Here is a 24,696-nt window from a genome sequence, read left to right as displayed (position 1 = left end):
ACACCGAGGGGTTTTATGGTTTTATATCATTCATCTTTATGCTTGTGAATACTCTGCTTCTTAAACAAACAGGCTTTTTCCCACTCTTCTCCAAAGAAATCTTCTCCCAAACCAGCTGGCAGAGGGGACGCTTGAATCTGCCTTCTAGAGGCACCCATTTGGGAAGTCTCCTCCCGCATCTGCCCTGAACCAGGACCCTTACAAATCCATTGATCCGCTCATAGGAACAATCCCGCTTTTGGCCCCGAGAGGCCAGCGATATCACACCCATGCAAATCTGAAAACACCGCTAACTCCTCTTCACCGCTGCCCGGATTTTGTGCTTTAAACTAACGCCATCTGAAACTACCGGCAGGTCTTCCCTACTGCAGCTGAAGAAGCCCAGCCTCATCAGCCTTCCTCACAAGTGATGTGCTTCTGGTCCCCTTCCGACTCTCAGAGCCACCCCTCCAAAAGCTCCACACCTCCCAGGGACTAAAGAGCCCTGAACAGGACACGCTGTTACAGGGCAGGGCTCTGGCAATCCCAAAACACAACACCCTTTCTTCCATGGGGGACAGTCTCGCTCTCTGGCCGCCTCATCCACTGTGGCACACGACTCAGAACCACACCCTTGCTCCAGGGCTACGGCCGTCGGACCACAGACACAGACCAAGCACGACAGTAACTGCAAGGCTCTTCCCTTTCTCCTACTCCTCCTTCACTAAGCCTTTATTGCCTGCCTGCCTTCCTGCTCACCCCTCCTCACTTGCAAATACAGTGGCTGGAGCGCCCGCATGCAAGAGCACGCTCAGCCCGCCAAGGCTCACACCCACAGACATTCCTTCGTGCACTGCCACTGCCACTGCCCCGGGGCCTTCGCTGCAGAATGGGGAACCCCAGCCCTGGCCCACTGACATCACTGCGCATCCCCCTTGCAACCACAAAAGGAAAACAGTGGCTAAGATGAAAATACAGGCAAGCCACAAACTGAAAAGGAAAAGTGACCACAGCTACCACCCGGACGTTGCGGGAAGAAACGAAGCTTGGGCACAAAGGAGACTTCAGCTGCACAGCACAGTGCAGCTGCTAGCCCTGCAGGTGAAAGGGAACACCCAACACCCCTCCCCAGCCTCTGACCCAACGCTTTCGCAACCCCGTTCACCCACCACTGCCACTCTCCCCCGGCACACCACTGCCACCGCAATCCCCAACCACCGACACCCCAACTAAACGCTGCCCCGAGACCACCACGGCCACCAGCCCACAATGGAAACCACGGGCGGAAACTCCCAGCAATCAGAAAGCGACAAAGGGAAAGCTGCCGCCGTACAAAGCCGCACGCACGGCAGCACCCCGAGCACAGCCACCACCACCACCACCACCACCGGCAGCACCACCGGGCCTCAGCAGGCTCCTGCCCAGCACCACCCGACAGCACCCACAGACCCACCATGGCTGCGCCCACAGCCCCACAGCCGCGCCTGCCGCACGCCGCCCCGGCCCTCCTGCTCTTCCTCACCGCTCTCGCCACCACCCTCGCCTGCCAACAGCTCTGGACACACGACGACACCTTCCCCGGCGACGCACTCCGCCTCCTCCAGGACATGGCTCCCAGCCACACACAGCCCTGCCACCTCCAAGAGCCGCCCTTCTTCCCCGACACCCTCCTCCCCAACAACCTCCACCCGCGCCAAGCCGCCGCCGCCGCCCTACGCATCCTTCAGCGCCTCTTCCACACCCTCAGCACCAACAGCACCCGCCAGCACTGGCCCACCCAGGCTCGCAACGACCTCCTCAACAAACTCCAGCACCACATCCACCACCTCGAGCAATGCCTCCCCGACGACGCCACGCTCTTCAAAGGACCGCGCAACCCGCTGCTCACCATCAACAAGTACTTCAACGACATCCACCTCTTCCTCCGCGCCCACAACCACAGCGCCTGCGCCTGGGACCACGTCCGCCTCGAAGCTCACGCCTCTTTGCAGCACCTCCACAACCTCACACGCACCATGCGCCGCTAGCACAAACTCACCCACGACAACCCACACCCACGGCCCCACCACGCTCCCACACCTACGCCGCAAACCCACCTCGAACCTCACCTTCCCCCAGCCTCCGACAACGGACGTGGCTGTAACAACTGCATGGCACCCGCAGCCTTCAACCACTCCGCCTCCATCGATACAGATGCTATGCATATGGACAAAGGATTACTCTCCTTATTTATAGACTTATTTATTTATTTATTTATTTATTTTTCTATTTATTCATCTATTTATTCGTGTATTTATTTTTCTACGCGTTCATTTATTTATGCCACAGGAAATAAAGACCAATGACAAAACGCTTGCCACCGCCTCTCATCTCACTAGCACGGCAACCAGTCTTTGGGCCGGGGGAAAGCCACCTGCACACAACGCTTACCCCAACCTCTGCTCCAAACAGCCCCTGTCCACCCTTCTCATTTGCCAACCGACCATGCGGGATCCTGCAGTAACCCCTACCGAAAAACACGGCCGGCATCTGGCCAACACCCCAAAAGCGCAGAAAACAAAACCACGCAAAGGCTGGAAAGCACCGCTGCAGCCCATCTGCTTTACCCACACCCTGCTCCATCCATCCATCCATCCATCCATCCATCCATCCATCCATCCATCCATCCATCCATCCAATCCTTGGCCCTGCGACTTACACACAAGAATGTCATGCGGGACACTGTCAAACACTCCGCACAAGCCCAGGCACACAAGGTCACTTACTCTGCCCTTACGTACCAGTGCTGTGTAGCCCTAACCATAGACTCTCCCCAAAACTGCCAACTGGCAGTTGCAAAAGGCAATTTTCCTCTTTGGAAAGCCGTGTTACCAATCTCTTTGCTTTCCGCGGGCCTTAGCAGAGCGTCTCTTACAAGGAGAAGTAGCCTCATCTTCCTACCTGGCAGGAAGGAAGGGCAGATTGTCTCCTCTGTAGTTCCCACACTCTTCTGCTTCTCCCCTTGTAAAAACAGGGGTCATATGGACCTTCTTATCTCACTAGCACAGCAAGCAGTCTTTGGGTTGGGGGGTAAGCCACATTCACTCAAGACCTACCTAGAGCCCTCCTCCAAACAGGTTTTTGCAAAGTCCCTGTTTACTTTTCTCACTGGCACCTGCTGAATATGAGTCTGACATCAACCTCTTTGGTGAGACATCAGTAGGTGTTTGGCATTATCATAATCACGCCTTGGGCCTTTTTTTCTTCTATAGTTTCCACCTCCCTTCTTAAATATTGGATGTGATGGCCTCATGTCAGGGAAGAGCCAGACCTATTGGAGAAGGTCCACTAGGGGGCCACAAACACAATCAGAGCACTTCTACTGTGAAGACAGGTGACAGAGTTGGGCGTTCTTCAGCCTGGAGAAAACTTCTGTCAGACCTTACTATAGCCTTTCAACATTTCAAAGGATCTTAAAGAAGAAGCAAACTGAATTTTGAACAGCATCTGTAGTGACAGGCAATGGACTACAGGGAATACCTCCTAGTCAGAAGAGAGTAGGCTTACATCAGCCATTCGGAAGAAATTCTTTACTGTGAGGATTTTGAGGCACTGCAACAAGTCCTAGAGCTAGCCAGATTACTGCATTCCTTGAAGTGTTGAAGGTCAGACTATATGAGGCTCTGTGCAGTCTGGTCTAGGAGGCTTCCCTTCCCATGGAAGAAGTGCTTGCAATCAGATTACCTCTTCCAACATAAAACATTTAAGGACTCTGTTGAAGTTTTAGAGGACTGTGGAACCAAAATGGGAGCACGGAAAAGGGTGAGGAGGAAGGAGCAGAAGTGTAGATGGCAGAGAAAGTAGCCCCACTCTCCATCCTCCTATGCCACCTGGGAGATGAAGGCAGAGACAATCATGAGTGAAAGTGAGTCCAGGAAAACATGAGAGGTGAAGGGAAGGTGTTCTGTAGATTTGGTTTTATTCCACTATCTACTTACTAATTGACCTGATTTGATTGCTAATGAGTTAACTAATTTCCCCAAGTGAAGTCTCTTTTACCCGTGACTGTAACCAGCAAGTAATTTCTCCCTGTACTTGTCTCACCCCACATACCTTTCAGGATGTACTTTCTCCCTTGACCAGATGAGGAGGGGAGTGATAGAGCAGCTTGGTGGCCGCCAGGCATCTAGCCAGTGTTAACACATTACAATATCTGTCTCCTGGCCCTGCAACTTTAAATACTTTGCACCTTGTTGCCATGAAAGTAATTCCATGCATTTCAGTTGATAGTTCTTCAAGTATCATGACTTCATCTGGTAAAGTCTATATTCATGTGCACAACTTCGATGTTTTTAAATTCAGGGTCTGTAATCTGACAGGACTTTGTCTGAGTCATCTCTGCACTAACTTTTAAACTGCCTGACTCTGGCAGCTCCAAGCTCTACATGGAATACCTGGTATTTATTTGGGTCTTATATTATGGCATTCATCCAGTCTTCTCAAATCACTACTCACTGCTCCACTTCTGCCTCTACAGATACACTCCATCATTCTAGTATGTAACTGTTCTCAGTTACCTACTACCAAACCTTTTCTCCAAGTTCCTTACCCTACATTTCTGATAGGAAAATGCTTTCTCGTTTTGCAATCTAGATTGAGGCCCTTTTTGAATCCACCCGGGAGCTCAGCCTGTCTCATATGACATTTGCACTATGATTCCAGACAAGGAAGAAAACTTTGCACACTCCTCCTCCTGCAGCTCACCTGCATTCGTTGCCACAATGTATATACAAAGATCAATACCTATGAGCACCTCCGAAACCTGTCAGATATACCTACCAGCTACCAACTTGTCTACTTGCTGTTCAACCTTACCTCTTGGTAAAAGAAAACACTTAGACTTCAACTAGATTAGATGAAATGTCATAATGTTGCTACAGAGATTAGATATTTCTCCACTCAGGAGCACAGAGCACACGTTTGTCTATTTACAGGTTTTGCAGTTGGACAAATGCATGACGCAGCAGTTCCTCTCAATCCATTTACACAATCCTCATATAAATTAAAAAAAAAAAAAATAAGGAAAAGCTCTCAATTACTGCTAAATTAAGCAATTTATGTAGTACAAATGATCAACAATGAAGACAACTTGTTTAAAACTAAGAAAGTAATTTACTTACCATTGGCAGTCTGGATTGAAGCATCTGGAGATCATCATAACCATAAATCTGCTTAAAGACAGATAAAAATATATCATTATAACACTTTTTTCTCATGGTAATCAATTTAGGGGTTTGAACTGAGTTTGACTTAAGCCCAGTTGGTGTTAAAGGTCTACAACTGTACATCACATTGCGCTATCATGGAGCATTGTAGCATTTCAAGGAGAGTAGAATTGAAGTTAAAAAGGCTTGTCACTCTGATGCTGTTTTCTGGTGACAGCATCCTCTGAGGAGAGTTTGACTGTCCCATCTTCAATACAGTTTTCACAGACACATCATTTCTGAACTTATGAAAAATCTACTGGGCAATCAGATTTGTGAGTAAGAACAAAAGCCCTTTTTGCTGTAATCACTACTTCAAAGAGCATAAGATTGAAGAGTCGATGACTTGACCACAACACAACCTCCTGGGTATCTCCTCACATTCAGTTTGATATAGAAAAGTTACTGATATAAAGGATTGGAGTGAAAAAACAGATAACTAAAAATACGTTGATGCTGGTCAGACATCAAAAAGCTATGTGCAGTCTTTCAAATCATGACAGACAGGACACATGGCACATTTTAGTCACTGCTATGGCAAATCCATTCCAGTAACACAAAACTAAAAGAGTCTAAATTTATTCAAAGGGCCTGAAACCTGTTAACACTGAAAACCACAGCCACACCCATGTTTAGCTTCAACAGCAGCCAGATCAAGTCTGTACCAAAAACTCTGCAGTTTACAATCAACAGTAAGCCTCTACTGAACATATGTCAGATGTTCTTTAGCATTTGGAACAAGAATTCCAGGTGTAACATGTGCCACCAGAAATGTCTTGGCATAGACAGTAGCAGGTCTGGAGGGCCCACTTGCGCCAAGGGCTAAGAAATCAAAGACAGAAACAATGAAACTGCTTACTGGGTAGGCAGGCAGAAGTCCTCCAGGTCCCACAATATACTGGTTATGCAACAAGGGTGGTACACCCTGGGGCAGGTTTGGGGGAGCTTTGCCTGTAGAATCAAAATATAGACACTTTAACAAGCCTTTAGAAAAGAAAAGGCTTCAGCATTGAGCTGAAGATAGCTCACAATATAGTTCACAAGTTGTGGCAGCTGCACCATCTTAGATTATAAAGAGGAGATTTTGTGCTGTTTGATGAATATGCTCAAAATAGCCAGAAGAGTTTAAACATGCCTCAAGGGAGGGAAAGCACAGGCAACTTAAGCCTGAAAACAGTCCAATCAGAGAATAGCCTGATTTTTTCATTTACTTTGTCCAAGAGGATTACAAGAATTACAGAAACTTCTCTTTTGCTCAGTCCTTTCCAGAAGGCAAATTTAGAAATCGTTCTCAATCTGAGAGAGCAAATTCTCTCCTTTCACTTCCTGCTCTGTCAACACATTCCCTTTATCACCAGCATTAGACTGGAAAGCACTCAATATTGCCAGCGTGCTTTCTGTGGGTGACTTACTACAGCTAGGAATAGCAAAGAGAAGACTGAAATGGTTTCAGCTGTCTTCATGAGGCAGTGTTAGGAAGCAGAACAGTAAAAGAACAATGTACTTTGGCCAGTCATAAGACACTTCATTTACAAGCTACAGAAATGAGAAATACTTTTGTGTTTAAGACTGATCCTTAATAATACATCACTCATTTCTCTCTGTAAGATTTTTTAGCAGTTCAGGATCATCAGAGAAGAAAAAGAATTTAGCATTGCCTCCACTTCAGAGCAAGAAGCCTCCCAGCTCTCTTCCTCCAAACCCTCCTTCTGAAGTGCTATTTGCTGTGCAATGACCCAGACATTCCTTTCTGTAGAAGTGGCAGTAAGGATGTGATATATGATAATGTTAACACTGCAGTATATTCTGATACTGCCAAATGAATTCAAGTCACAGAAAGGCCTGAAACTAAAGCTTGTGTGAACTCATAGTCAGGAGCTGATCACAACTTGGAATACAAACTGGGTGAATTTTATAGCCCAAAACTTCCCAAGCCAGAAGTGCTCTAGTGTGTATTTATAAAACTCTCTATGGAATGTGCTACATAAATGCCACATAACACCCTAACAAATATTTCAAATACATAAAACCAGGCAACTTTATTTCATAAGCCAGCAAATACAGCATGCTGGAAATGCCAGTGAAGACTGTGGACTTCTTAGCGTTGTTATGGCAGGTGAGATGATCAACTGAGAGCCCTGCTGACTGAAATCCTCTGTCTATGCACGTGATCAGTCAATATTGCCAACCTGAAGAAACTAAGGGAGCTGCCCGTGTGGTAGCAGCTGGTATAGACACACTGGTAACACTCAGGCCAAGGCTGTTTGTAGTGTTCATACTGCTTGCCATGCTGACAACCGAGGAGGTGGTGCTAGTGGCTGAGGTTGAAGCAGTTGAAAAGGTTGTTGAGGGCTGGAGCGAAGTTGTATTCTCAATACTAGTGTGCTAGAAAAGGAGACAAAAAGAATGAGGATCACAGAGCAAATAAACCACAGTGGAAGATGCTGGGAAAAAAAGGAAAAAATAAAAAAATAAACCAAGAAAAACTTTTAAAATAACAGCAGCACATGCAAAAAATATGCATTATCTATGTACCAAACAAGCAACTAAGTTGCATGCTTGTGATGTTTTTGTGATTTAAAGAAAATTATTGTATGAGAGCTAAACTCAAATTGCTACACCATCACAAAATTACAATACAGTAACTCAAACATAACATATATCATTCTATCACATGCATTTTGTCAGCTAACCTCTCCAGTGCTCTCCAGACTGCTAACAATACATATTTTGGAGACATTTCAGATTGCTACTTTGAGGTTTGTTTTTGTTTTGTTGTTTTTTTTTAAATAAACTAGTTACAAGCAAGATTTTTTTAAAAAAATTCATTCCCCCTTGCTGGCACGACAATTTCCCTCACAGCTGTGTGACTGGCAAGTCTCTGTCATAGATCATTCCTGATCTAGTACAAATCACAAGTGGTAACCACTTTCCCCCCACTAGGAAGCTGACAGTCCTTCTTCCCTGAGCTAAGGCTCTTGTTTTGGTTCTTGGGGTACTGAGAGACATCCAATTTGAAGAGATGGTCCTAATAATGAGATAAACTGACTATGTGGCAAGCACTTGTTTTAATACTAACAGGACTTACCACATGTGATGTGCTTGAAGACAACACTGAGGAAGGAGAGAGGCTGCTCTGATGATTGGAAAGGGAGCTGGAAGGAAATAGTAAATAATTAATATTAATTTTCCCTTTTCAACAAATACAGATATGCAGTAGGACATTAGTTAAAGGATAAAAATTCTAGGGGTGTGTGCACACCTTGAGTAACAGAGTAGTTAAAGAAAAAATTACATGTATGAGTGTGTGTATACATGCACATATACCCACAGAAGCATGTATATGTGTGTGTATGAATAGACACCTCTACAGGCAGTTTTTCCTTTAATTAGTATCCTACTGCCTTTTAATGAAAAAATAAAGTACAAAGTCATTATTACTAACAAGAAACATCTAAAACACCTTTCATTTGTATTTTTCAATTTACTGTATCTTTAGAAAAACTATAGTTGCTTCAGGAATCAAATAGCGATGACTCCACAACACAAAGTCCAAAATCAAAACAAGGTTCGCACAAGCTCTGTTTGTCATTCTTTCTCGGATGCTGCTTACCATGGGGAACAGGTTTTAGGTGAGGCAGTGCTTTGGTTTGACTCACTGTGTTGATTCTCATATTTCAAGCTGCATAACATTAATTTAACCAATTAGAACTGCAGGGTACTTGCCCATAATTCACCCAAACATCTTCAAGTGTCTCCCTGAAAGGTGACTGAAACTGGCTTAAACGTCTAAGCTGATAATTTATGCCTCATATTCAAGGTCAAGAATGTAATCTACTGTATATAGTATGCAATAAACTGAACCAACATTGCACAAAGGTAACCAAAATGAAGATATAAAACACATGCATATCTTAGTGCTTAAAACCTCCCTTCCTTATTAATAAGAAGCAGGAGAGATCCTAACAACAAAATTAGTTTTCTGCTCTCTCTGGAAACAGCCATGAGAAAACACAGCAGTTTTCATACTAATGCTGACAGCTACATTACATGACCTAATTTAAGAGAAAACACTTCTGGTAGCTCTTCAAGATGTGGGCTCAGAATAAACTTTCCCAGTTTCATAGATTAACTTTCAAAACTGTCCCCCGTCTGCAGGAATTGCAACAACATCAATCACTTTAGGCAGCAAGGGAAAACATAGTTCAGTCCAACATAAGAGTTTTATACCACTCCCCCACCCACTCTTCCCAGCTTTTTTGATAAGCCTTCATTCACCATCAGACCAATGGTAGAGACAGACCACAGCCATCAGCTCTACCAAGTCAGACACATTGGGAATTCAGGCATCCTGACAATGGCTGAAAACCTCATATCTGTCCAACAGCATCGACCCTCAGCTGAAAATTTTCATCCATTTATGCAGCTTTTCAACAAATCAGTGTGGGGAAATGTGACCAACGTAAAGGGAATAGTTCCTGTTTGACATATTTACTATTTTATTCAAGAAAATAGTGCTAGAGTGTCAAAAGAAAAAAAACCTATGTCCTAGCTGTGAAACAGGAAAAAAATCCCCTGATATCTCAAATTATTTTCTTGTATTAACAAATATAGTACAGAGGTATCAAAAATATAACTCAATTAATACAGCTTCAGGATGTCACCTTGATGCCTTTTTCAAGCTTACCTAAAAACAGAGGTCAGACAAAATTAAGAGAATAAAAATTGGTTATATTTATTTAAAGGCCTTTAGGTACATTAAGAGCAGACAAAGCTCCCCCCAAAAATGGATGACCAGTCATGAGTTTTCACACTTTTACAAGTTTGGTCCACTTGCATATTGGGATTAATCTTTCAATTCCAGCTTCAGGTAATGAAGTCATTCATCCTGAATTTGCTCTCCCTCAATTCACTTTTGTTAATACTTTTCAGGGCCTGAGATAGTAAGGTGTCCTTGAGCCCCAGGCCTAGAGAGGAATTGTTTTGTCTGACCAAAATGTGAAGACAGTAGCTAACACTCTATATGGAGTTTAGAGTTATACACTAAAGAATTGCAAGATTACAAATATATGAAGATATAAAAGCTAAAATCCTAAGGCATCAACTGAGGATGTAACAGAAAAATTTCAGAAAAATAGACAGTACAAAAGAGGTGAATTGTGCTAGATTCACTTCCAGGAACATCAATCTGGTATTTTGAAGGATCTCTTAGAAAAATAAAATGCACACAGTTTCCTTGTGAAATTATTTCTGGGTTTTAATTTTAAGAAATATAGATAAAAATGAAACTACAGTATTTCAAATTAGCCATGTCGTAAACTGCTAAAGAATTATCTCATACGTATGACACTGAATAAGAACAGCACGTAGAAAGTAAGAAAAATAAACTGGGGGAATCAGTTTAGCTGATTTACCTACCATGATTGAAGCAAACCTCTTGAAACACAAAGTTGTATATGCATCATGAAAGCTTGAGGGCAACAACTGCTCTACCATTAGGAGGCAGCCCAGAGCTCATAATTTGCAAGCAGAAACATTCTGTTCTCTTCTGAATCTCTCTCCTAATTCTGGTTCACATCAGAATATGGCCCTCTGGTACCTGACAGCCCCATATGGAACCATGCTTACACCTGTCCTATCCCCAAAACTGACACTCTCAGTTTATCACAACTCTACTGTACCTGCTCAGCTGGGAGAGTGAGCTGCTGGCCAGATCACCGCACTGAGGCAAGCTGGGCAATGCTGCCACATGCTGTGATGCTGAAGGCAGAAGTGAGGCTGTGGTGGATGCCACACTGGGCAGAGGACCAGCTGAAGGTAGTGAGGGAGAAGGCTCTGTCTTCGGTGCAGCAACTGATGAAGTAGCTGAAACAAGTTAAAAAGAGGCATTCAAATTAAAATTGCAGCATACTTGATATCGCAGCCCAGATGACAGGAACACATCACAAGTATTCTGCCCTTGGTCTTAAGAACTGATAACCATATCAAGCAACCTGGCTATGAAGGAAAATTCAAACACAACTGAACTACCACTTTTTTTTCCCTTTAAGCTCTCTACTTTCAGTAAGTTTACAATTATCACCGCTACACATGTAGTAAACCACCACCTTCTGCACTTCACCTGCCACTATTTGGATTACTAACTTATGTTCACAAGTCATTTTACCATGCTTTTGGTTCACCAAACACAAGTAATTTCTGTCTTTTAAAGGCACTGTACAAATCTAGTTTCACCGACAGCTCTGTTTCTTCATTCCAACTTACACAGCACCTTTTGGAGATCAAGACTGAGATTGCTGGAGTACAGGAGTAGGTAACAACTTACCCTTAAGTATATTCAGTCAAAAGTGCACTGCAGTAGAATTAAAGAAGCTACAATGAAAGGCCGGAATTGAGTACAGCATTAAGCATTTTTATGGCTAAAGAGTTGTCAAATATTGACTTACTTTCCTTAGATAATAAAATGTGTTAGGTTTTATCTTACATTTTTAGGCTACACAGATTAAAACTTGTTTATAGGATCACTATACTGTAATAAGATGCTTAAAATGAGTCCCAACATGATTCCCAGCTATTTAACTTATTTCTTCTCTTACAAAAATAACAAAAAACTAGAGACACTCACTCAGCAATAAAACTCAGGAAAGAGTTGAACCCTACTTTCTGCTGGACCACTTTCCCACACCACAACAGGGATCACTACCCAGTGAATCATCATTAACTCGTAACGTATGTGAACGCACTTTTAGACTAATCACCAAACAAAAATTAAATAAACTTGGAAGTTATGTATTGGCATTTCTTCACTTTATTGATTTGATTTTCTAGCTAAACGACCAAAGTCAGGTTGTTAGGTTGCAACATAAAGCCTTAAACAGCAATCAAGCGGTGATGGCCTTGGCAACAAGTATATCCCCTTACAGAAGGAAATCCAAGTGACAAATATGGTTATGAAGGCAGCAACTATATCACCTAATAACTCCTGGTAAATATCATACAACAAGGGAGTAAATAACATTTAAAACTCTCAATATATTAAGAACAGGATTCCCATCTTAAAGTAAAAATAGATGTCCTCAACACAAGGGATAGAATCACCATCTTAAGATCTCCTACAAGATGCCTGAATGCAATGTGCAAGACAAAGAAAACTAGGTAACAAGTAGGATGGTCAGAAGTAAAACACATCAGCCATACTTTGAATTAAGGATTTAGGAAGCTTGAGATCTGCATATTAAAGAAGAGCAGCAAAGAAGAGAGATGAACAACTAAGAACATTATAGTGCATAGACAAGGGAAAAAGTACTTATAAAAGCTAAGACAAATTCAAAATAGTTTGGATGCATAAAAATAGACCCAATGGAAGAAGAAAACAGAAATGCTCTCAAAGGAAAGCTGGCATAGGAAAAGAGACTAGTAAAGCCATTACAGAATACAGAAGCACTAGCAATTCTCAGATCTTTGCTTTCTGTAAAAAAAAGATAGGTTCTACAGCAAATGTCATAAATTGTTTATTAAGTCTGTACACAACACTACAAAAGTTTTCCTGTTGAAAAGCTGTCTTCAAATACATCAATCTTTTACGTAGTACTTCTTGGAGCTCACACTCTCCCGTTCCTTTAAATTCAACTTGGCACTAATAAAACACTGTCCCACTAATGGCCTATTAAGAGGAGCTTAGACCTAAAATTGAGGTGTTGGAATTCCAAAAGATATTAATTCACACTGCTGTACTTAAACTTCCACAGAGCAGCACACAGATCAGAAGAATACTATAATTTTACTTTAATTATTTAAAAATATTAATAATAATATTATTAGAATTATTTAATAATACTTTAATTATTTTAACTCCCAAGTAGAGAGCTGCAGGCCTGCTATAGGTCCATGCTACATTAGAAACAGGCCAAGATGTAGAAACTAACACCTATACCAGCATCAGAACTGAGGTATTGTTTGCAAGTATCAAGAAATTCAGAAGAGGGAACATGTCTCTCACTTTTATTCCCCAGAGGCTTCTAACAGGGCAGAGATAGAACTATACCTAGTGAGAGGTGCACTCAAAGAATGTGATGTTGTTTCATGACAGCTAAAAACTATTTGCGGCTTCCCAACTCAGAACTGGAAGAATTGCTAAAAAATGTTAATATTTATTTTTAATTTTGCATTTTTATTTTATATTAAATTATTTCTGGCAGGTAAATTCAAAAGGAAAGCCAGCAGCAAAGCAGCTTCTTTAATTCTAAAGCTCTATAGGTTTGTAGATTTAATAGATCTGCCTTCATATTTCACTTGTAGTCAAGAAGCAAGCAGCATTTTATGCAAGCACAAATAAAGTCAAACAGGTCAGCCATAAATCAATCATGGAGAACAATATAAAACCTTAAACCTAATGTCACTGCTACGCTTGTGTGCACAGCAAGTAGCAAGTAACAAACAGAAAGTCCTGCGTTCAACCAAGCTTTGAGAACTTACTGTCAAGTGTTGCCTGTGTCCTAACACCACTGTGCCCGTTCTGTAAATAAGGAAGAAATTAATTAATAAATCATCTCAGAGGTATTTTCAATATTCAGACTGAATCACACATTGAACATGCTTCATGCAAAATTCTAAATTCATACTAAATTGAACAAGGCAGAAAATTAAATTTTTACTGCCTTAAAAAAAACTACATCATAAAGTTGTCTCAAGTGCAAGGTGTCCTGAACATAGAGAAACCCATACACTGCCCATAATACACCCATCAGCAGCAAGACCTTCCCGTGTACTGTAACATAAACTTCAGGTTGACACCAATATGAAAGAAGGAATTGCATTAACATATAGGAAATGGTTGTGCTTTTGATCTAATGTAACTCACAATTTTAACTATCCAAGTTACACAGAGACGCCAATTTTTTTCCATTGAAAGATAAGACTTGAGAAGCACCAGTTGTTTTTTGGATAACGCTGGAGTACAGAAGTGGATAGTCTATGCTTGATCCTCACCAGTACATACGAGCTAGTACAGAAGACAAGTGTGACTGAGCCAATACATAACAAAGGCTAGAAGTATATAAACTTAAAAACTCTCACAAGTTCCTAAAACACTTAATAAAATCAGTTCTTGTAAAAGAAACCTACATTTCATATGCAAAGAGAGCAGGTAGGTCTGAATCTCTCAAGAGATTCTTTGTCCTATATTAGACCTCTCCTTATGTTTATTAAAATAACACATGAAACTAATTCCTACTGGTGTTTAAATACAACAGAAAATTAATGCTGAAGGGGCCAAAAAAATTTTTGGGATCTATTCAATAGGTGCCATATAAATTTAGTAAATAATACACCTTTGTACAGAAATTGTCAAGTTACGGCAAAATACTGTAACTAGTATTTACATACATAAACAAATCCCTGGCTTCAGGAAAGGAAACTCAAACAAAATTTTAAGGATTATCAAAAAAAAGGTCAAAAATTTAACATGTCAAACCCCACAAAATCAGAGGCTCTTATATCCCAAATACAGTATTACCAAAATGGACTACACACCAGGAAAAGAAAAAACAAGTAAGAGGGTGGGCTTGGGAATCAAAAATACCACTTGGCTTGGTTAAAGCATTAATGTATCAGGGGAATACAAACCTACACAGGTAAGAATATTCCCCCTTTTCAAGGTCCTGTTTCTGTAATGTACTCACCGTAACTGCAACAGAGGTTGGTTCAGACGGAGCCATGGAGCTTTGGTACGCTATCCTGCTATGCACAGAAGTCTGGTCATAGGAGGAAGTTGTTACTGGGCTAGTGCTCTGGGATGAGCAGGTCAGACTGGAAGAGCTGATGGCAGAGGTTGTGTAGGTGGAGTCCTGTACTGTATTGGATATTGGCAAAGAGGTATTCAAAGGATCACTGGAAAAAAGAATTATTTATCATCTAAGTAAATATTTCAAATACCTTCATGAAAATATCAGCTCCTATATAGCTATCTAGAACTACTTTAAACATGCAGAATATTCTACATTATTTATAGTAGAAAATCTATGAATGTAGAAAAAAAATATTGCTTTGGTCCTCACTAATCACAGCTTCAAAACATCAGCTGCACTAAGCACCACACACCTTCCTCATTCCAGCTCAACCAAGATAAGAATTTACACACAAGCACTTTTCAGTCATGTTATTTCCACCTTTTCCACGGATAAATTAATGATCATAATCTTTCTTTTTTAAACAAGCAGAACTGATAAAGCCTGCTATATGATGAATAACCACAGTATCTTTTTACAATAGAATTTTAATGTTACAGAATGAATTATGCAAAGAGCTAAAAAATAATTTAAAACATGCAGGAATGTTTTATTTTCCAATTAGTTTAAATATCATGTATAAAGCTAAAAGTTATATGAAATTTTATTTTTATTAATATTTCTGAGTTAACTTCAGGAAGATTTTTACTGATGCCAATTTTTCAATGAGAAAGGAATTAAAAATTACTGGTACACTGGCACTTATTATTGGCTGTTTTAGCATTTCAGTAAGAGCTTCTGCATACAGAAAGCCTAGCTTCTTTTCTCATTTTCTCATCTTGTAGAAGCATCAGATCTGAAACCTTGTGCCAATCTACTAACACACATATATGGTACAAAGGTCAACTCTGCTGGATCAGATGGAGAAAAACATGGGGAGTGAGGAACAAAGGCCCAAAACACTTGAAAATCAGGGCAATTTTACATGAGAAAGAAATTCTATAAAGGATAGTTTATTAAAAGGTCATTTATATTCATGCCATCTCCAGCTTTGCATATAACCATCCAGGAGATCTGGATTATGATTAGCAAAGAAATTTATCATTTAAGATAGAGTCCAGAAAAGAAGCCATCATGTTTTCCCCTCTCATTACATTGTAAACCTGTCTTGATGCTTTTAACACAAACTTAACCCCCTTTCAAGAACACCTGACAATACAGAACGGCAACTCACACAGACTTTACAGATTTTGAATATAAGGTATTGTTGGTCGCCTGGCTGGTCTTCTCACTGCCTGAAGTTGATCCAAACTCTGGGAGTGTAGGCTCTGATCCAAACTCAAGAGCTCCAAACTGAACATTTAACCCCGTCATATCTGCTGATCCAGGCATCTCCACAGCAGAGGCAGGAATCTTAAAGGAAGAAAAAAGGCTGTAATTCCTTTGCATGCATCTGCAAACTGAAATTAATCCACGGAATCTGGAGCTGAAGGAGTAAACCAAACTATTCCACAATAACTAAGTATCATCTGTGTACATCCCTCCCCCTTCCACCAATATTCATTGTGTCTACTAAATCAATCTAAAAATCACTCAGCAACAGCCGTTTTCCATACAAAGCAACCAGCTATGTGCTTGCAAAAGATATTACCAGAATATTTTGGACCTAGCAACTATCCAGCTTAGTATTTCCTAATACTTCATAAATAAGAAATATACCAACGTCTTTGCTCTTCTTCTCCCTAGCAATTTATATAAAATATAGAACAAATCAAATAATCATTTAGATTGGACAAAAACATTAAGTCCAACTATGAAAGCCAGCAGTACTAAATCACATCTCTAAGCACCACATCTTTACATCTTTTAAACCATTCCAGGGATGGCAACTCCATCACTTACCTGGGCAGCCTGCTGCAATGATTGACAATCCCCTCAGTGATGACATTTCTCCAGGCTGAGTCTCTGTAGCTCCCTCAGCTGCTCCTCATACCTGTGCTCCAAACCTTCCCCAACTCTGTTCCCTTCTCTGGACATGCTCCAGCCCAACACCTCCCCTGTGAGAGGGACCCAGAACTGGACACAAGATCTGATGGGCAGCCTCACCAGTGCCCAGTACAGAGGGAGAGTCACTGCCCTGATCCTGCAGACTATGCCGCTGCTAACACGAGTTTTTGTGGTTTTTATGTTCACTAATGACAAGCCACCACTCAAGTACTCACCTTGGATGCTGGAGTTATCCTCCTTTTTGGTGGTTTTATCTGTTTCTGCTGGGTTTGATGAACAGTCACTGCCTGGTTATCCATAGAGATAGTGGGGAGCTGTAATATTTTGCTAACAGCTGTAGAGGTGTCTACTGGTGATGGCTCTCGGAGTTTTACCTGGGAGGAGGATGACTCCAGCCCAGGAGGAGGAGCAGGAACCACCTGCATTTGTTGTTGCTGTCGCTGGGTCAGCTGGCTCAGAACTGGAGATGGCTCAGGTTGGGATTTAAAGTCTGGTCAGTGTTGGGAAAAAGAAATACCAACATTAAAGCAGTGAACTCTGCTCTTCACAGTTCTACTCTTTATGCAAGAATCTGGGTGATGCCTAATAGTTATGATTCTACAGCATTTGTAAGTCTTTTCAGACATCACAGGGGTTTCACATGGATCATTACCCCTCTAACACTAATAAGGACAACAGCTAATACATCCACTACTTTAAATAAACAGCTGTGACCAAGCATTATTTAGTTTTTCCCAAAAATGTTAAAACAAACCCACACAGTCACAATATTATCACAAACACATCCTCAAAAACTGTTATGAATTATTTTAATCAAATACTTGAAGTTTCACTGCAATTAACTGTGTTGATATAACATGATTATTTCCAAGGGATAGAGTTGTTGCAATATAGAGGTATTGTGATTTATGATTCCCTTCTTCCGCAAAGAAGAAAATTAAAGAAAAAAAACAGCAGAAAGTCCTCTACCATCTCACAGTAGCTGAGAGTCAAAGAGATGCTGGACATGAACAGCTTTTTTCCCCAGTCTTCTCTTTCATAGTTTTTGCATGCTGAAATCCTAAAGCACTGGTCAGCCATCACCAGCATTTCCAGTGTGAAGCGTTTTTTATTCAGCTGGTGACTCCATTAGAAAGCATTAAAATGTACTTTTCTTTTTTCTTTTTTTTTTTTTAAAGAATTTCTGCCTGTCAAAGATAGCAATTGCTACCAATGGCTGCTTATCTACACATAAATATATACACAGACACAAGAGACACAAGAGCTATCTTCTTCACAGTGAGGACACTGCTAGGAACAACACTACAGAAAATAAGTTTCTGTCATTCTCACTGTTGCTACTAATTTTACTCAATTACATGAAAATTTCATATAATTATAAATATACAGAACAAGTAACCTGAATCATTCACAGCACACTAGGGAGAGAACACTGAGGCGTGATGCACATTACGAAGGAATTACAGAGTACTCATTCAAAATTCATGTAATGATTAGAAGAGAAAATTTGGAAAAAAATATAACAAAATACAAGTACACAACTTTGCACTGAGCTTTGCATGCAGCACAGGTACAATGAAAATAAGTATTTTCCAGCATTTGTTGAAAAACAGTTATCAACAAAGTTCCATGTAAATATTGAAACACACTAAATCAGAGATGTCATTACCTGGAAGGCTCAATAATTTTAAAGATGTAATGACATTTATGGGTAGGCTTAAGCTTAGCAAACCCGAGTTCATGATACACTTGTTATGTCTATTACCAGCAAATAAACTTAACACTTAAAATGTTGTAAATAATTGCATTACTAGGATTGAAATTTTTGGAAAAAGTCTTTCATTCAAAAGTAATTTTGAACTATCATTGTCATTAAGAAATCTTACTTAGATTAATAATACAGAGAGAAAGAGAGAAGCAGCTGTGTCAAAGCACTTACCAAACTGACTGAGGACTGCGGACTGAGTACTAGGTGGTTTTAGATCCCAGGATGATGCAGCAGCTGTGCTCGTGGTGGCAGAATTGCTATTAGTTTGTTGAGAGGTAAACTGACCCAATCCTGGTGATTTCAATTGGTCCAAGATTTGGGAACCAGTGGAGTTTGCCAGTTTAGAGGATCTGAGCTCTCCAAAGCCAGAACAAAGAACTGCCGACTACCAAAAGAAAAACAAGAAAATGGAAAGGAGTGGAGTTAATATTTTAACTAATAAATTAACCTAATCATAGGGTCAATGTTTACAGCTGCTATCTGGCAGCTTTTCAGACCTAGATTATCAACAAATTTCCAGTAAAACCTTCCACTACTGTAATCACAGTAATATTAACTTATTGAACCCATGCATCTTAAAATACAAATCTACTAATAGCTGGACTGAATTTTGGAGAATAAACACCTCATCTCACAACCTCAAAACTGACTCAGAAATAGGCATGCTTCCACAAGAAGCAGTTGAATATGTGCTTGGAAATTACATATCAGTTTTCTGGCCTGGAACTCTTAACTATAAACAAATTATTTTATCCTGCATCAGCAAGCAATGAGCACATCTGCTCTCTCATCAAAAATTTATGTAACTACTTCATGTAAACCCAGAAACAACCAACCTGCAAAGTAAAAAAAAAAAAAAAAAAAAAAAAAAGTAATACTTTTTCTTTTCAGCAGGGTGAAAGGAAAAAATTATATTCTTTATTTTCAGCTTTTTCAACAAATATCAAAACACCTCACAAAATGACTGGCACTAGAAAAATGGTTCAACCTGAAATATTTATTCATGAACAACATTTAGTAAATGTAATATTCAGAAAACATAAGATAGTTTTACCAGACTTTGAGGAGAATAAGAGTTTACAGCACTGGAGCTGCCTGTTCCTGATGCCATCTGGGTGCTGTGCTGAGAATTTGTGAATACTAAGGCTTGGCCAAAGGTCTGCTGCTGGGGAGACTCAAATGAGTTGCCTTCTGTCTCTTGGGTAGATGTCACTGGCTTTTGAAGCAGTGTCACCAAATCAATGCTGCAAGACAAAGTGAAATTTGGCTGCAATGAACAACATGATTAAACTTCACTGACACTAAGTAAAGCACTAACAATACTAAACCTGCCATGCCAGTAACAGAATTATTGCTGATCAACAAGTTTTTCACATGTTTTTTTGTCTATCATACAAAGACAGAGAAGGTAGTTTTTTGCCAGTAAGTAACAAACACAAAAATCCCACCCCAATTTGAATGGATGAACTAAAACATTCTCTAACATGATTTGAGGGACATCCACTGGAAGAACAGAACAAAAAACATTAATATACTACCATTAAGAAAGAAAGAAATATAAACTACACACCACCTGACACCATTACTCATGCAAATCACGTCCATATTATACAGAAAATTTTGCTGCAGTACAGCAGAATCAGGACCTTCAAGACCATTAGCCTACTTAGGTTTAAGATCTCATGCTATCCAACTACCAAGGTCTTCATCACTAAACTTTCACATGCTCTCCAGAAACACGAGGCAAATGGAGGCAGCTGATTCCACATCACTACCAAGACATTTGAAGACAGGGGCAAGCAAAGGAAGGTAGCAACTGACATATTTTTGGTTCTTGTCTTAACTCTCTGTCAGTAAAGGCTTGTAACTCTAATGTTTACCAGGGAATTCACCTTTTTGCCAACGCAAGCTTTTATTCAACACATTTGTCAAAGCACTAAATTCTGAAGACTTTCTGCATCTACAAAGACAGGCTTTCCACTTTCTGGACACTAAAGCCAGAGCTCCCTTTTCAACAGCAAAATATTTTTTTCCCCAGCTACTTTTCTTCCTGCCTGTAAGCAGTCCTGATGCAGACGATGTGTTATGCTCACACACTTGGTAAGTCTGTCTCCATTTTCACAGTCAAAAATATGTAACTCAGAAACTCACAGAAACAATTATTTGCAAGCAAGGCTTTTTAAATTTTGAGATGACTTTGACCAATCTCTGACAGCATTTTTATTCAATATTTTATGTTGCAAGCTCACATTGCTTAATCAAGAAGGTTTTTAAAGTATAGGGAAAACATGGAAGAAGAGCTCACCTTTGCCCAGGAGTCACATGATTTTCAGCTGGAACAGAAGATGCAGTGAAGACTTTTGTTTCAGAAAGCTGAAAAAGAGATGAGGGAAGAATTTTATACGCTCACAATTCCCTATTGTAACATCTGCAGAAATTCTATTGTGGTCATGCACTTTCAAGATAAAAGTAAAGTCAAACTACCATTACAAACAGCTACTCTGAAGCTCCGCTTAAGAAGACAAAAACATGTAGTCAAACTTCAGTAAAATCATCTCCACAGAATGAAATACCTGTTTAACTAGAGGGTTGGGTTAGGAAATTTGACCTGCAGAAAACAGGCACCAGCATAGAACAGTATACCAATGTAACTACATCAGCTTGGGAAACAGTTTAACTGTAGAAAGCAATTATTGTGACAGCCATTCTACATCAATGGGCAGACAATTTATGACCCTATAGAGCAACTCTGATAAATCTTGTTGTACAAGGGTAACATGTTGCACTGCTCAAACTTGTTCCATGTATCCTTGCATCTGACATTTCAGCTCCCACCACCAGCAGAGGCAAATAAGTACAGGTAAGTACAGTGAACTGGCATTCATGGTTCCTTCTTGGCAGCTCAGTTAGGAGAGGCAATAAGGTCTTTAACAGAGTGCTCAGAGAGCACAAGCTCGGAAACAGTAATAAAATGAGGGACATACTGACACTCAGGTACCAAGTCAGACCACCCACAGAGGAAAGCGGCACTATTTTCACCATGCTGTTACAATAAAGAGAGAGACTTGCACAGGCACCAGGGGAAGTGGAGCTGGTTGGGACTTCGGGAGAAGAGGGGGTCAGTTCTTTGAAGCGTGGTTGGATTTTTTTAATACTTTTTCTAGTTTAAAGAGTAGTAGTTGAGAAACCATAACTTCTTAGGGCTAATTTGATTCTATTGACAGAAGTACTTGCAAACCAGAATAGATCTTAAGCCAGTACCGGTTAGGTTTAGCAAGACAGAGATAGGCACATACAGTGCTTGTGTTTTAAATTTAATTTTCACAAAATCACCCTTAAATCCTTCGGAAGCTTTGTCTTTGACTGAAGCATAACTGACCTATACAAAGAACATCTTTAGAATGTGCCATTTGATACAGCTCTTGTAGGAAATGATGCATTTTTAATTGCATATATTTCTAGCAGCCCAGTTTAAAGGACATCACAGACATAAGCCAATTTCATTTGCCAACCCACAGGCAGCTCTACTGACAGCATATGCATCCCTGAACATGGACATAGCAGTCCGATAGCAGTCTCTTGTGAAAGAAACACTGTTGTTTTAAGAAGGGCACAGAAGGACTGACTGGGAGCAAACCACTCAGAGGCAGAGCAGAGATATTTCATATACTCTCCCAGAACCCTCTTACAAGAAACACAAGAGGCCATGAAGAAATCAGTACTACCACAATTCCTCCCTCCATTTCTTGCCCTTCCCTTGCTACCAACACAATGCATTTTAATCCCTCATTTCTGGATCACTTGATCTGAGATTAATGCTGACAGCCCATAACTCTGTGTACTGACCAAAACAAAGAAAGAACATTCCGCTTAAGTACATTTAAGTTAAAAAGGCTGTTCCTCTATTGTTCAGCATTTCCCCACATGTTCTATTTTACAGCAAGGCATACTGTACTTTCTGGGGTATTATGATATTCCTGCATTACATGGCACAAGGTCAGCTAATGGCACAGGCAGCACTCTATGGTCTGCAATTCCTTGGTTAAATATTAAATTATTAAATTCTTTGTAATGTCAACAGTTTCTTACACTCACATAACTGAGGAAAGAACTAACCATGGACAAACACTGATGAGCCCCAAAAATTAGGCAAATTAAAGAGACTGAGAATGTTTGTGACAATGCAAATGCATGTTTGATGTGTGAGATAGTAAATGCTCTCTACAGATGAACCAGAATGCAAACAAAAGTCTCCAGCTACCAGCTCAGTTACATTGAGGTTTACACTACACCTTGTGGCAAACTCACTGCCACAAGGTCCAATCAAGCACTTAATTCAGGACTCTGCAGGGTTACAGCATTTGTCAAACATGTTTCCTGCTGCAGCAGTTGAAAATTTTTATTACATGTATGTATTTAGTATTTCTCAGAAACAGTACTTCCAGCTCCCAATCAAGCCATTATGTTCGCTGCACGCTACACTCATAAATCTTTCACTGAGGCTCTGGCACTTTCCCAGAACTGAATGAACGGTTGTGAGCCATTTGTTGGTATTGGCCTCACAGGGGTATGTCCTCCATCTGCACTGAAATGCCTGTGCTTTCCAGCTCCTGTTCCTATGATAAAATCCTTCTCCCATCATCAAACAGACACTACACTTGACAACTAGCCATCAGCTCCTAAAGGAGTACAGGAATTGTGAGGACAAGAGGAAAATATACTCCGGCATCCTCACAGAAACTCAACATCAACAAATCAGAAACAAAAAAGGCTTTTTACTGTTTTAGTATGATGTAGTGAAGGTAAAGAAATTAAAACAACTTCTCATGCTGCTTCCTGATAAAGAAATCACTTCCACCAAAACACACTTTTTTTCTTTCCTTTTTTAAAAGAATTGTTGCTGTGGTTTCAAATAAAAACTAGGACTACCAACATCATATAGAAAATGTTTGCCATCATTCACTTTCCAGCTATTTGTATTTATTCTATTTCTCTCCTTTGGAATACTTTCTGTAGTTAAACCTAATTTTTTTTAGCCAGGAGAGCATGATCACAATTTTAAGAGCAAAATCCAGAGCCACCTAAAGTACCTCAATATTTGTCTAGTCCTTCATTGTTCATGCCCTGAATATTCCTTTAACAAAATATAACCTCCCATTTTCAGTGCAAGCAGTTTCCATTCTATTTAATAACGCCCTGACAACCTATTATACTTGCTCAATATTCACTGCAAAAGATAAGGACCAGAGAGGACTATTAGGTCACAAAAACCTAATTCTTCTTGGGTCAAACAATGTTAAATTTCACTCACTTGTTTCTAACTTGTATCTGACTAGAGAACACTACCTTTAAATAGAAATATTCTTTAGAAAATCACCTGGTCTTTCCCTGCAGACAACAAATACTCAGCTTCCTTGGTTCTTGTAATCAATAGTCATGCCCCTAGAACTGTTTGTTACCTACTTAAATCCATGGATCCATTTTCCAGACACAGGTTCATATTATATCTCTGCTCAACTAAAATCAGAGTCCATCATATGTTCCTAAGGTAACCCTTTCAGATGGCCCAAACTAAAATCTCCCTTCTCAAGGATCCTTTGATCAGACATTTTCAGCTATTGTACACAAATTTTCATTTATAAAAGAAATGAGAAATTGGATTTAGTACTTAAGTATCAAGTTCAGGAGTGTCCACATAAAGAAACATAACTCAAGAATGACTAAAAGATAGAGAAGAGTGTCAACAGGCAAATAGGAGCTTTTTTGATACAGCATCAGCTCATGCTCATGTTCTTCTCTCAACATCCACTACAATTCTGAAAACTTTTGAGTTGCTGCTCTCCAGACATCAGGCCCTTGTTCTGGAGGTATGTCTTTATTCCTATAAAACAAATATGTACTTGGCTATAATAAAGTATTTTTCATTGGAACAGGTCAAATCTTGCAGAGATCCAAATCTCGCCACATGACTGGC

General features: G+C 40.4%; 2 protein-coding genes across 3 annotated transcripts in view; one reads left to right on the top strand and one right to left on the bottom strand.

The window, feature by feature from the left end:
• Positions 1-24,696, bottom strand: part of UBAP2 (ubiquitin associated protein 2) — a 124,643-nt gene that overhangs the window by 42,582 nt on the left and 57,365 nt on the right. Inside the window, exons 10-21 of one of the 2 annotated variants that reach the window (XM_083884524.1) lie at positions 21,028-21,095; positions 19,777-19,966; positions 18,894-19,107; positions 17,170-17,444; positions 16,182-16,360; positions 14,903-15,110; positions 13,698-13,737; positions 10,904-11,087; positions 8,311-8,377; positions 7,412-7,607; positions 6,082-6,173; positions 5,139-5,189 (exon numbers count right to left, since the gene is read on the bottom strand). In XM_083884524.1, the coding sequence (XP_083740650.1) occupies positions 5,139-5,189; positions 6,082-6,173; positions 7,412-7,607; positions 8,311-8,377; positions 10,904-11,087; positions 13,698-13,737; positions 14,903-15,110; positions 16,182-16,360; positions 17,170-17,444; positions 18,894-19,107; positions 19,777-19,966; positions 21,028-21,095 (1,764 nt within the window). The remainder of the gene's footprint in view (positions 1-5,138; positions 5,190-6,081; positions 6,174-7,411; positions 7,608-8,310; positions 8,378-10,903; positions 11,088-13,697; positions 13,738-14,902; positions 15,111-16,181; positions 16,361-17,169; positions 17,445-18,893; positions 19,108-19,776; positions 19,967-21,027; positions 21,096-24,696) is intronic. The other variant, XM_083884525.1, reaches the window with a different exon arrangement.
• LOC310923053 (interferon-like) lies at positions 1,207-2,452 on the top strand. The gene has a single exon (XM_083884127.1). It carries the CDS (start codon positions 1,434-1,436, stop codon positions 2,004-2,006), a length of 573 nt encoding a protein of 190 aa, XP_083740253.1. The 5' UTR covers positions 1,207-1,433; the 3' UTR covers positions 2,007-2,452.

Source organism: Zosterops lateralis (assembly GCF_965231275.1).
Source record: "Zosterops lateralis genome assembly, chromosome: Z".
NCBI classification, from domain to species: domain Eukaryota; kingdom Metazoa; phylum Chordata; class Aves; order Passeriformes; family Zosteropidae; genus Zosterops; species Zosterops lateralis.
Note: the sequence above shows the minus strand (reverse complement) of the source record. Positions and strands in the feature narration are given on the sequence as shown.

Coding starts and splice junctions, on each gene's coding strand:
- LOC310923053 (XM_083884127.1), top strand. CDS start 1,434: ATGGCTGCGCCCACAGCCCCACAGCCGCGCCTGCCGCACGCCGCCCCG.